This window comes from Manis pentadactyla, chromosome X (genome assembly GCF_030020395.1).
Source record: "Manis pentadactyla isolate mManPen7 chromosome X, mManPen7.hap1, whole genome shotgun sequence".
NCBI lineage: Eukaryota > Metazoa > Chordata > Mammalia > Pholidota > Manidae > Manis > Manis pentadactyla.
Window position 1 is genome coordinate 43131880 of NC_080038.1, and position 13814 is coordinate 43145693.

Below are 13814 nucleotides of genomic sequence, written 5' to 3' on the forward strand. Positions count from 1 at the left end.
ATGTGGACGTGCCAGCTGGCATGGCCTGAACTCCACTCACCTGCCTCACAAACAGCCACCCCTTGGTCCTTAGGAGGATGGACACACACACACCCAGGACGCTGCTGCAGGCCCTGAAAGTGCCCCCTGAAAGCCTCCTGGGCTCCCCATACCGGAGTGAGACACCGCCATTGTGCATAGGGACGCCCCCCAAGTGAGAAGAGGCGTTGGCTGGGGGAGGAGGGTCTCTAAAGTGCTGACCGAGGACAGGAGCCCATCTGCTTTTGTGTACGGGCAGCCATCACCAGCCAGCCCACCAGGCCCCTAGAGACTTGCCATTCACACAGACAAGCACACAGGTGCTTTCAGACCGTATTTATTGTGGGGCCAGGGGTGGGGATCTTGGGGTTTGAGGGCAGCAACTGAGGCTGGCGGGGTAAGCGGCTCTCAACGTGCTGGCGGAGAGCTGGCGGTGTACCGGGGGCCGGGCGGGATTCAGGCGGCGAGAGGCGGCAAGAGCCGGCGCCCCGGCGCCTGGGGCGCAGGGGAATCCAGGCGCTTCACACGCAGCAGGGCCCCCAGCACGCCCTCAGGGGGCCCCTCGGGGCTCAGATCCTGGTCTGTGGCGCGGCGGATGCGGCGCGGGGCAGCGACAGCCTCGGTGTCGGCGCTTCCCGCGAGGATCCGCCCCAACAAGTACCTGCACGGGGAAGCCGGGCTCAATGAGCAGGGGATGCGTCCGCATGTCAACGCCCCGGCCCTAGGACCCAGACGGCCCTGCAACTCCGTGCCGCCTGGGAACCCGGCCACCTCCGGCTGTCTCCAGCCTCCTCCCTACCCTGGCATCCCCAGGCCCCTGCTTTCAGGAGACAGAGGTTCCCGCCTCCCATCCCGGAAACTATGTCGATTCCCCGCCCCTCCCTCCCCCAAGAAAGCGGGCAACGGAGCCCGCCTTCCAAGATGAGAGCCCATGTCCCCTACTGTCCTCCCAGCCAGGCAATTGCCCTTACGCCAGGACCTCACTCCCTGGACCTCGGTGTTCGCAGCTCCACCTCGTGAAGCTGGCCCCGCGGCCCCCGCCGCCTCCCGGGGTACCTCAGCAGCTCAGGGTCCACGTCGGGCGTCTCGTCACCGGCGTCCTCGGCATCTGAGCCAGTGGGGCCATCATCATAGACAGGGGGCCTGGGTCTGGGCGCAGCGGCTGGGGCAGGGGCGGGAACAAGTTGGGCTGCGAGAGCGGCGGGGTCGAGGCGGGCGCGGAGCAGGGCACGAGCGAGCTGCGCGGCCGGCGCATCGGGGTCGTCCTCCAGGCCCAGGGCCGGGTCGTTGGTGCGGGGTGTGCTCCAGGCGCGTAGCAGCTGCGCCAGGACGCGCGCCTGCTGATCCTCGGCCTCCTGGGCCTCGGCGCGCGCCCGCTCCTGCCGTTCGGCCTCCAGCAGGTGCGCCAGCGCCCGCGCCAGCTCCTGCACCGGCCCCGCCGCCTCTCCCCGGGGCGCTGCTCGCCGGAAGCGGCGGGAAACGCCAGCCTCAACCATGGGCTGCAAGGCTGCTCCCAGGCCGCGGGGCTCCTGCGGGAAGATGAGGTGAGAGGAAAGATGGGAGCGTCGGTCAGGCCAAGGACCGCCAACCCATTGGGGGCTCCGTGGACCTCAAACATCCCCAGATGCCACCAGAGGCAACATGGCCCCTCAAATATACCTAGACATCCCTAAAGCTCCCAATACCTCCAGACATAAGACCACCCAAATACCCGTAGATCACACACACACACACACACACACACACACACACCAACCTGCAAGATTTCCTAGTGACTAACTTGCCCCACGTCTGCTGGAGACCAGGTTTCTTTATAGGAGGGGTGATGGTAGATATGGCATCTATAGATTTTTCTGTATTAATGTTTTGGACAACAGGAACCCATATTTGCATTTTATAGGTTCCTACTGTCCACCAGTTTTACCTGAAAGGTAGCAGTGTTCTGCACCTTGCTTTTTGGAATCCTTATCTACATCAGTACATCAAGTGCATTCTCTCTCTCTCTCTCCTTCATTTTTCTGCACTGAATCCCTTTCGTATGGATGTACAATAGTTTATTTCATCAGTCTTTGATAAACATTGAGTGTTTCCAATCTTTTGCTATTCTCATAAATAATGCTAGAATGAATAACCGTGTTCCTATACCATTTTGGTATGTGTGCAAGTGCATCTGTAGAATAAATTGTCTAATGACTAATGTTCAGTTCAGACAGTTTTGAAACAATTTCAGTAGGTTTAAAGAAATAAAAGAGGGTATCAAAAGTATGAGCAAGGAACAAAAGACCATAAAAATGACCTTGAAGATTTGAAAAAGAAACATATAGAACATGTAGAAATATATTTTCAGTGAAATTAGAAACAAAACCAGCAAGTGCAACAGCAGATTTGATACACTGGAAGGAAGTAATAGGATTGAACAGAGCTTAGAAACAGATCCACACATATTGACACTTGCTACATGACACAGCAGTGGAGACAGGGTCTACTTCAAAAAATCACGCAGGAACAAGTGATCCAACTTTGGGAAAAATGAAAAGGAAAAGACAACTAAATTTGACTACATTAAAATGAAGAATTTCTTTTTATCCCAAGACACCATAAAAAAATGAATAGTAACACCAGAGTGGGAGAAGATGCCTGGAACACAGTAAATAAAAGATTAGTATCCAATATACAAAGAATGCCTAAAAAGCAATGAGAAAACCAAAGTAAAATAAAAATGGGCAAGACTGGTGATGAAGTATTTCACAAAGAAGGAAATAAAGTTACTAAACACCTGAGAAATAGTGAATCTCATTAGTAATCAGGGAGGCAAATGCAAATTAAACTGAGTGAAATGCCATATATAATATGCGCAAAAGATTGCCCAAACTCAAAAAGTCTAATAATATCCAAGGTTGACATAGATGTGGAAAAAATAGAAACTCTCATACATTGCTGGTGAGAATTCAATTGCCAAAATAATTTTGAAGAACGGTTTGGTACTATCTAAAAGAATGCACATATCCTATGAGCCACTCCTGGGGTGTTACACCCCAGAATTGCTTTTGTGCATATACTACTGGACACAAGTTCATGGAAAATTACAGCAGCACTGTTTGTAATCTCATAAAAGTGGAGAGAGGAGAAAAAGAAAAGCCTGGAAACAACCCAAATGTCTCCCGACATCTTGAGAATGCACGTATAAGCCGTGACATATTCACAGGATAAAATGTTGTACAGCAATAAAAATAATTTACAGCCACACACTTCATTGTGGATGAATCTCACAAGCAATGTGGAGCAAAAGAATAAAAAATAAAAACCAAGTTGCAGAATCCCACTGCAGACTGCCTTAGACTGCCAGACACGCTGATGACTTCCTAGTGACCCCTAGTGCAGGAGCCAGATGCCAGGTCGGTTTCCATCTCTGTGAGGAAAAACTAAACAATATAATGTTTAGAGATACATAAATATGTGATAAGCTAAAAGTAAGAGACCAACACACAGAAAATACAGGATAATGATTATGGAGAAGAGGGGCTGCCATGGGGACACCCAGGGTCTTCTAACTGTTTGTCATCCTCTATTTCTTAAACTGGATGGTAGGTACACATGGGAGTTATTACATTATTATTACTTGCATTGTACATATATGTTAAATATATTATGCCATGTGGAAAATATTTAATAATTTTAAAATCCCCTATCCTTGGTGCAGACACAGCCTTGAAGACTTACAAGAGGATGTGCTCCAAGTGCCCTTGGGCACCTGCCACCTGGGGACTCACACACCAGCAATCACAGCCTCACACACACTCAACACAGACTAACAGACCTTGAGATGTCACATATGCAACCCAACACTGCCACATCCACCCACAGAAAACCGCACAGGGTCACATACACAGATGCTCATGCAGTTACAATCACCAAGCTACCCAGGTGCAAGGACACACACACACCCTTAAAGACAATGAATGCAGCAGAGGCAATCATGGCTCCTCTCCCCACAGTGACACAGCTACACAAAGACACAGGGAGAAAACAGCCTCATGAACACACATACAAAATCCGAGTCACTCAGTGCAATAGAGCCAAAAATGGGGCGTGCACAACAAGAATGCAAAGACCACTTCCTCCCAAACAAAACGAAATCACACATACACACACAAACACAGGAAGACACACTCATAGGTCACGCCACCACCATAGAATTCACTCACACATTGTCACTGAGAAAAGTCACAAGTAGAAGCACCGCCATCATCACACGCACTGCACACCCGGACCCACAACTGGGTCGGAAGCGCTCACATCACAGGACGCACACAGACAGGGAGAGCACACCCTCCCGCACCGTCACCACATCGCACGCACACAAGCCAGTGCGCGCACCCCTTCCCTAAGCGCGCTAGTCCCATGGACCGCGCCACAGGCCGCGTGCCGGGCGAGGCCAGGCCAGCGCAGGGTGTGGAGGGGTGGGCAGGGCGCGGCTGCCGGCCATACGCCGGACACCGCCTCCTGCTCACCTGGAGACTGAGCCCGTTATGGTTTGGACGAAGACTGGCGGCTGAACCCAGGGCCACCTGGCCGATCGCTCCGCAGGTCCCCAGAGGATGAGGGGCCAGCAGCAGCGCACCAATCCTTGCCGGGAGCCTCCTCCTCCCCACTCCTACCCCGGCCCAAGCAGGGTCGTACCTTTACCGGCCGCGCGCAAAGCGCTGGGAGCGGCCGGAGTAAACCCAACAGCAACAGCACCAAAAGACCGACGCCCCCGGCCCGCGGCCCGCAGAGCAGCGGCGACCCCGCCATGCTGCCCCAGCGAGCCGGGCTCCGGACGGGCGGACTGGCTGGCAAATGCGCAGCGCCCTGGCAAGCGGGCAAGGCTGCGGCGCTCTGCGGCTGCGCGCGCCGGGGAACCCTGCCCTCCCCTGCCCGTCACCCCCACCACTCCACGCAGGCGCAGCCTCGGGAGCTCCAGCAGCCCCTCCGACTTGCCGGTCGCTGCGGAGATGCCCAAGGGGCAAGGCGGAAAACTAGAGCCTGCGATGGCGGTTGCCATGGCAGTCGGAGGGCAGTTGCCGGGGCAACAGACTTCGCCGTCGCCTTTGCAGACAAGCAGTGAAAGTTGACTCAGTGGAGTGGAATGGGATCTGGTCCCACCTCTCCCTCCTTTGGGGGGAAGATATATGACTTTGTTCAATGGATAAACAGTTAAGAATTGCCTACTTCACAAGGCAAACGGGTTCAATCCCAGTGATGTAACCATGGACAGGTCAATTCATCATTCTAAAGCTCAGCCCCTCACCTGCATGAAGGGATTACTAGTAACTTCCCCTCAGAGTGGCTTTGACGGTTTAATAAGAATGACATTCAGTAGGATCTCCATAAATGTTCCTTTCCATCTTCTCCTTGTCTCGTTATTAGTATCTTCATCTCTCCAAGGCTGTGTTTCTCTTTCTGCCTTTATGTGCCCATAGCTCTCTTTCTCTCCTGTCTCTTCCTGCTTCTGACTCTTTCTCTCCCTTCATCTCTACAGCCCTCCTGTCTGTCTTTATTTTACTGTCTGTATCTACTTGCCACATATACAGAAATAGATACTGTCTTGACAATGGGTTTCAGCCCCAGGCAAGTTCGCTATGGATTCAATGTGACCAAATAAATTGACAGCAATACGTTCTTGGGGTGAAAGGTTATACCCAACTTTATTTCCAGGTGGTGGTAGGTCAGTCACTAGAATCCCATTCACTCAGAGCGAGTCTGCATGCAGCAAGCCAGTCTCTGCCTCTGGGCCCCTCTGTCCACACAGCCGTCCTCTGGGGCTCCTCTGTCCTCACGGTCATCCTCTGGGCCTCTCTGCCTGCACAGCCATCCCACACAGCCGGCCTCTGGGCCTCTGTCCTTGGCGCTGCCACCACTCTAGCCTCTGCTCTGCTCTCCTGCAGCCTTGCAGCCCTGCACCGTGTCGCGCTGGGCAGAGCTCTTTATATAGAGTCAACAGCAATGTATTGCCCACAGGTGTGCAGTGAGCTAGTCAACCAGGGCCAGGTGAGAATCTTGGCCACAGGAACTCTCTTTTTATCCACACAGATCAATCACTAGAATCTCATCCACTCAGAGCGAGTCTGCATGCAGCAAGACGGTCTCTGCCTCTGGGCCTCTCTGCAACCGTCTCAGCCTCTTTCCTCGGTGCTGCCCAAACTCCAGTCTCTGCTCTCCTGCAGCCATGCGGCCATGACACTATGTTGCCCAGAGCACTGGGTGGAGCTCTTTATACAGAGTCAATAGCAACGTATTGCCTGCACATGTGTAATGAGTGAGCCGACCAGGGTCAGGTGAGAATCCTGACCATAGGAACCTTCACTTTATCCACACCCTGGTACATCTACTCCGGAGCTGCCCCTGGGGGCTGAGTTCGGAAGTTTTCCTCAGGCCAGTGTCCTCTGGAAGAACATGCTGATTCTTCAGCAACCCTTGTTTCTTTTTATTCTGCTATTAAACTTGACTATTACTGTACCTCTACACCCTCTAGTACAATATGACCATGGACAGGTCAATTCATCATTCTAAGGCTCAGCCCTTCACCTGCATAAAGAGGTTATTGGTAACTGACTAAACTGTCACTCAGTATGTTCTCCCCTATTATCAACTGTTACTTTTGACCTCCTATGGCTTCCCTCTGTCTCTTAAGAAAAAAACAAAGCTTTCTTGTGTGTTTTCTCAGATGTTGACTTCCACTCTGAATTTGATTGCTAAATTATCTCTCCCTCTCCCTCTTTTTCCCTCTACCTCTTTATCTCTTCCATCTTCTCCCCTGACTCTGCACACACCCCCATGCTCATGCATGCGCATAAACACACACTACCTGAAACTCTGACAAAAATTCCATAGCTTTTGTTATAAATACCTCAGATGGTAGCCTGCTTTCTGTGGTAACTTCTGGTACAATTCCCTCAAAAAAAATGACTGTAAAAGTTGGATGTTGGCCTCACAGAATGCTTCTGTTGAGATTATTACAACCCTGTTAAGCAAGACCTCACCCACAAAGAATGGGAGCTAATGTTGAGGCTGTTGGTTCGTTCATAGACACTCCAGCCTGTTTTGCTGCTGTTGTTTAACTCCACTCAAGAAATCTGCTCCTCTGTCAGGGATACAAATTGTCTTTTTCCTGCTTTAATAAGTGATATATATACTCCCTACAGAGTCTGTGCTCCAACAGGATTCTCATCATTCTTATTGTTCCTAGACATAAGGTTTGCATCTGCCTGCTGCATATAATGTGCCCTGTGGATTCAGGGTAATTGCTCCAGACATTCAGATATTCAAAACTATCACCTTGGGCCATGTTTCCCTCAGAATATCCAGAGATCTCCAAAAATGAGGCAAGCATAGGCTACTCAGAAGAACTCCCAGTAAGGATGGCCCACCCCCTCTTCCTGTGAGCTGCAGTTTCCACAGTGGATAATGCAATTGGAAAACGTGGTCCCAAACTTGTTTGTGACCTTAGCAAGTGTCACAATTGATACAGCTTCTACTTAAATGTAAATTAATTAGCCAGAGTTGTCATGAGAAAACTCATAACCTTTTATTTCCTTTGGGCCAGCCAAGGGGGAGGGAGTTTATGCTTCAGCAAATGCTCCTTGCTGTACTTACACAAGCACTACAGGTCAAGTAGAACAATTTTTGATGGGGTTAAAAGAAAAAGCCACTTGGCTTTCTACAAGAGTTCAGCTGGACTTTGGGACATATTTGCATGGCCTGGATTTGGTCATCCAGGCTCCTGACTCCAGGGTCTATTACAAGAACTAATCATCTTGTTTATGGTAATTGCCTGTGGTGCATCTGGCCAGTGTATCCTGTCCAGGGTCTTAAATGCCACTGTGAAGCCCTTGTCACACTAGAGGATTCAACACAAACACATCTGACACAAATCCAGATCTTGCAATGTCTTTACTAACACAATTAATTGGGATGGCCCATGTTTCTTTATAATGTGTATCCTCCCTTGTTGCAATGAGCTAATAGGCCCAACTTTGTTTAATTAGTGGTGTGTTCCTGGTGGTCTTTGGATGAAGATCATTGATATTATTTACTTAGAAAATCCAAGAGAATCATCTAAAAAAATTTTAGAACTAAAAGAGAAGTGAGCAAGGCAACCACAAACAAGATCAAATAAGAGATTAAATAGCCTTCCTTTACAGATATTTAAATTAGAAAATGTAATAGAAAAAGACATTGTTCATCATGGTAACAAAATCCATTCACTTCCTATGAACACACTGAGCAGGAAAAACACAAGCACTATAGATTTTTACAGAAAGAAATAAAAAGTGAACTGAACAAATGGAAAGAGACATCATATTCCAGGCACAAAAAATCAACATTGGATAAATGTGTCCACAAGTTAATATATAAATTCAATTTAACACTAGTAGGATTCTTTTTAATCTCCTAAATTATGAAATATTCATGGATGATAATATGTAGAAGAAAATAATATAAGGAATACTTGTGAATTCTCAACATTTTGTCATTTGCCTCATTTTTTTCATTAAAAAACAAAATATTTCAGCACCAGCTGAAACCTACTAGGTTCCCCTGTGCAATTCCATCCTTCTCCCTCCCTCCTTGGTGGTAACTGCAATCCTGGATTTATTATTGGTCATTCCTTTGGATATTTTTGTTCTTTTATTATGTAATTAGGGATTCATAAACTGCATATATTGTTTGCATAGTTTTTTAAACTTGTTTAAAATAAATATCATATTCTACATAGCAGTATCCAACTCTCCTTCTGTCTCATATTATAGTTTCAAGAATTATCCATGTTGATACATGTGGTTCTAGTTCACACTGAACTCTTTAGTGAGATAAAATATACATTCAGAAAGGTGCATGTCATAAAGATACAATCTGATAAATGCTCTCGAACTAACACGGATGCAACTGGCAACCAGATCAAGAAAGAAAAGATGACCAGCACATCTCAAGTGCCTCCCCCCCACAACCACCATCCTGACTTATAGCAGCATAGTCTAATTTAGCCTGACTCTTACAGTTCTGGTAAGGGGAATCAATGGCATGCATTCTTTTATGCCAGCAGCTTCTTTTGCCCAGCATTGTAAGATTCATCCATGTTACACTTGGAATCATACTTAGTTTATTTTCATGGTGTTAATCAGAACTGTGAAGGGTCTGAGGTTTTACCCTACTCTCAAGCTAACAAGTTAGCCTGTCAGTTGTACACACAAGACCTGTGTGTCTGAAAAATAGACCACTTATTATTCATAGCAAAAGCATCAGCTGGAGCAATACCTGGGGTTGCTTCCTCGTGCCCAGTTTGCACGGGCCAGATGTCTCCCTGTAGTGCAGTGCAATTACTCATAACTCTAGAATGTGAGCAATCTCCTGGCTATGGGCAAGGGCGTTTTGGGGTTTCTTATTCTGAATTGTCTCTAAATCTTTCTAGACGATTTTTTTTGCTCAGAAGGCCTGTGGACCATGCAGGAACATGTAAAATCCATGGAAACTTGTTTCTAACATATTGCTTCATAGTATTATACATTCTGTGAATGCACCACAATTTATCGATCTCTTCTTTGGTTGGTGCACATATGGATAGTTTTCAGTTCAGAGCTATTATGAATAAAGCTACTATAGACATTCCTGTACATGTGTTTGGTTAACACTCGTACACATTTCTATAAGGTATATATGTAGAGGGGGCATCATTGTGTGAGGTGTGCATATATAAGCCCTAGTAGAAACTGCCAGTTTTCCAGTGATTGTTGTCCCCATTTCACTACCATCAGCTGTGAGTGAGGCACTGTTTCTAGAAACTCTTAGCAGCACTTGGTATTTAACAGTTCCAAGTTTAAAATTTTTGCCCATCTGATTGATATGAAGCAGTATTCTGTTGTTTTAATATATACCTCTCTGACTGACTGTAAGCATATTTTCATGTATTGTTGGTTATTTGGGTTTCCCCTTTTGCAAAGGCTTTTCCATGTCCTGTGCTTGCTTTTCTATTGGGTTGCTTGTCCTTTTATTATTGTTTTATAGGAGCTTTTTATATATTGCTATTCATCCTTCATTTTGAAGATGACTATGCCTTTGGGGTAAACATGCCTGTATGTTGGTCTAGGCAGATGGTCCTCACAAAACCATCAGTCTCCCATTATACCTGGGAAAAGGAAGCAATATTCTCTATTGCTCTGGGGACATAGGTTTTATACGCCACAAATAAGTGAAATTATATGGTATTTGTCTTTCTCTGCCTGGCTTATATCACTGAGCTTTCCCTGTCTTATTTATTTGTTGCACTGGTTTTTCTTTCTTTCTTATTTTTTTTATTTTGGTATCATTAATCTACAATTACATGAGCAACATTATGTTTACTAGACTCCCCCCATCATCAAGTCCCTGCCACATACCCCATTAAAGTCACTGTCCATCAGCGTAGTAAGATGCTACAGAATCACTACTTGGCTTCTCTGATGTACAGCACTCCCTGTGCCCCCCCTACATTATGTCTGCTAATAGTAATGCCCCTTTTCTTTCCCCTTATCCCTCCCTTCCCACCCATCTTCCCCAGTCCCTTTCCCTTTGGTAACTGTTAGTCCATTCTTGGGTTCTGTGAGTCGGCTGCTGTTTTGTTCTTTCAGTTTTTGCTTTGTTCTCATACTCCACAGAGGAGTGAAATCATTTGATACTTGTCTTTCTCCCCCTGGCTTATTTCACTGAGTATAATACCCTCTAGTTCCATCCATGTTGTTGCAAATGGTAGGATTTGTTTTCTTCTTATGGATGAATAATATTCCATTGTGTATATGTACCACATCTTCTTTATCCATTCATCTACTGATGCACACTTAGGTTGCTTCCATTTCTTCGCTATTGTAAATAGTGCTGCAATAAACATAGGGGTGCATATGTCTTTTTGAAACTAGGATACTGCATTCTTAGGGTAAATTCCTAGGAGTAGAATTCCTGGGTCAAATGTTATTTGTATTTTTAGTTCTTTGAAGAACCTCCATACTGCTTTCCACAATGGTTGAACTAATTTACATTCCCACCAGCAGTGTAGGAGGATTCCCCTTTCTCCAGAACCTCGCCAACATTTGTTATTGTTTGCCTTTTGGATGGTGGCCATCCTAACTGGTGTGAGGTGCTATCTCATTGAGGTTTTAATTTGCATTTCTCTGATGACTAGTGATGTGGAGCATCTTTTCATGTGCCTGTTGGCAATCTGAATTTCTTCTTTGGAGGACTGTCTGTTCAGCTCCTCTGCCCATTTTTTTCCTCTAACTCCTATCCTTATTCTTATTTATTTATTTATTTATTATTTTGTTATCGTTAATCTACAATTACATGAAGAACATTATGTTTACTAGGGACCCCCTTCACCAAGTCCTCCCCACAAACCCCATTACAGTCACTGTCCATCAGCATAGTAAGATGTTGTAGAATCACTACTTGTCTTCTGTGTTGCACAGCCCTTCCTGTGCCCCCCACATACATTATATATGCTAACCGTAATACCCCCTTTCTTCTTACCAACCCTTATCCCTCCCTTCCCTCCCATTCTCCCCAGTCCCTTTCCATTTGGTAACTGTTAGTCCATTCTTGGGTTCCTCTGCCCATTTTTTAATTGGATTATTTGCTTTTTGTTTGTTGAGGTGCATGAGTTCTTTATATATTTTGGATGTCAAGCCTTTATCAGATCTGTCATTTATGAATATATTCTCCCATACTGTAGGATGCCTTTTTGTTCTATTGATGGTGTCCTTTGCTGTACAGAAGCTTTTCAGCTTGATATAGTCCCACTTGTTCATTTTTGCTTTTGTTTCCCTTGCCCGGGGAGATATGTTCATGAAGAAGTTCATGTTTATGTCCAAGAGATTTTTGCTTATGTTTTTTTCTCTTTCTTGATACATCTCTTTTTCTGCATCTCTCCTGTTCTATGTCTCTGTCAACTCTGGCTTCTTGCTCTCTGTCTCTCTCCCTATCCTTTGTGTTCTCTCTGTGTGTGTTTTTGATTTCCCTGTGTCTCTCTCCCCAGCCTCTCAGGATCTCTGCATGAGGAAGTGATTCTGCCACTCCATTGTCAGGGATGGACTCCCTTGTTCCTCCCTGATTCTGCCTACCTCTCTAACCTGCCCCCCAACATGTGGACAGGTGGATGGCAAACCCAGGGGCCACAAGGAGTGTAAGAGCTACAAGCCAGGGAGACCAAAGCAGAGAAATTGGGAAGGAGGGCTGAGAGACAGACCAAGATAGATGGAGGCAGAGTCAGGGCTAAGGCAAGGAGAAGTGTGGAAGAAGACAGGAAGTTAGAATCTGAGGCAGAGAAGCTCAATTCCTTGTTGGGAGCACAGGTTAAATTAGAAATTAGAGTGAGAGAGACCTTCAGAGAGGGAGAGAAAGGATGCAGGTCGGACATATCTCTGAGGACCCTCAGTTAGAGGAGGGTAAATGGGGAGGAAGCTTCAGGAAGCCTGGCCTGACAGCCCTCTCTCGGTCCAGCCCCTCAACCCAACTCACAGCTCTACACCGCCCTCGTGTGTTGGCCTGCATCTGACGCTGAGGGGCTTCCCATGGTCCTAACTGCATTCCTAAAACTGGCACAGACGCTTGTTCTCTTTCTGTCTCTGTCCTTTTTCCTTGTCTCTTTTCATTTATCTCTTTTTTATTTTTTTATTTTGAAATCATTAATGTACAATTACTTGAACATTATGGTTAGCAGACTCCCCCCATTATCAAGTCCCCCTCACATCCCCCATTATAGTCACTGTCCATCAGCATAGTAAGATGCTATAGAATCACTACTTGTCTTTGTATATACTGCCTTTCCCACGGCCCCCCCTACATTATGTGTGATATTAGTAATGCTCCATTTCCCCATGATCCCTCCCTTCCCACCCATCCTCCCCAGTCCCTTTCCTTTTGGTAACTGTTAGTCCATTCTTGGGTTCTGTGAGTCTGCTGCTGTTTTGTTCCTTCAGTTTTTGCTTTGTTGTTATACTCCACAGATAAGTGAAATCATTTAATACTCATCATTCTCTGCCAGGCTTATTTCACTGAGCATAATACCCTCTAGCTCCATCCATGTTGCTGCAAATGGTAGGATTTGTTTTCTTCTTATGGATGAATAATATTCCATTGTGTATATGTACCACCTCTTCTTTATCCATTCATCCACTGATGGACACTTAGGTTGCTTACATTTCTTGACTATTGAAAATAGTGCTGAGATGGGCGGAAGATGGCAGCATGAGTAGAGAGGAAGAAATCTCCTCCCCAAACCACATATATCTATGAAAATATAACAAAGACAACCCTTCCTAGAATAAAGACCAGAGGACACAGGACAATATCCAGACCACATCTGCACCTGAGAGAACCCAGCGCCTCGCGAAGGGGGTAAGATACAAGCCCCGGCCCCGCGGGAGCCGAGCGCCCCTCCCCCCAGCTCCCGGCGGGAGAAGAATAGGCAGAGCGGGAGGGAGATGGAGCACAGGACTGCCGAACAGCCAGCCCCAGCCATCCGGGCCAGAGTGCAGGGCCCTGGATACTAGGAAAACAGGGCAGCAAGAACAGTGAGCGGGCACCGGAGGCCGGGCGCCGGAGGACATAAGAAAAGCGAGTGACCATTTTTTTTTTTTTCTGTTTTGTTTCGGTGAGCGCTTTTTGGAAGTCTTAAAGGGATAGGGACCCCAATACTATTGAAACAGGGCAGCAAGACCGCTGAGCAGATGCCTGAGGCTGGCGCCGGAGAATAAAGAAAAACGAGCGGCCACCATTTTTTTTTTTTA

The 13814-nt window shown here is 46.9% G+C and overlaps 1 protein-coding gene across 1 annotated transcript; it reads right to left on the bottom strand.

Moving 5' to 3' along the window:
* Positions 1–339: 339 nt before the first annotated feature.
* On the bottom strand, positions 340–4892 carry PCSK1N (proprotein convertase subtilisin/kexin type 1 inhibitor). Its single transcript, XM_036917182.2, has 3 exons — positions 4699–4892; positions 1075–1547; positions 340–679 (listed from the first exon to the last, which is right to left on the bottom strand). The coding sequence occupies exons 1-3, from the start codon at positions 4810–4812 to the stop codon at positions 475–477; spliced, it is 792 nt and encodes a 263-aa protein (XP_036773077.2). The 5' UTR covers positions 4813–4892; the 3' UTR covers positions 340–474.
* Between the last annotated feature and the right edge of the window lie 8922 nt (positions 4893–13814).

Bases quoted from the DNA above. Each gene is read 5' to 3' on its own strand.
- PCSK1N (XM_036917182.2), bottom strand. From the start codon at position 4,812: ATGGCGGGGTCGCCGCTGCTCTGCGGGCCGCGGGCCGGGGGCGTCGGT. The intron at 1,548-4,698 runs GTACGACCCTGC...ATCTTCCCGCAG, and splicing joins TTTGCGCGCGGCCGGTAAAG to GAGCCCCGCGGCCTGGGAGC. The intron at 680-1,074 runs GTACCCCGGGAG...TTCCCCGTGCAG, and splicing joins GTGGACCCTGAGCTGCTGAG to GTACTTGTTGGGGCGGATCC.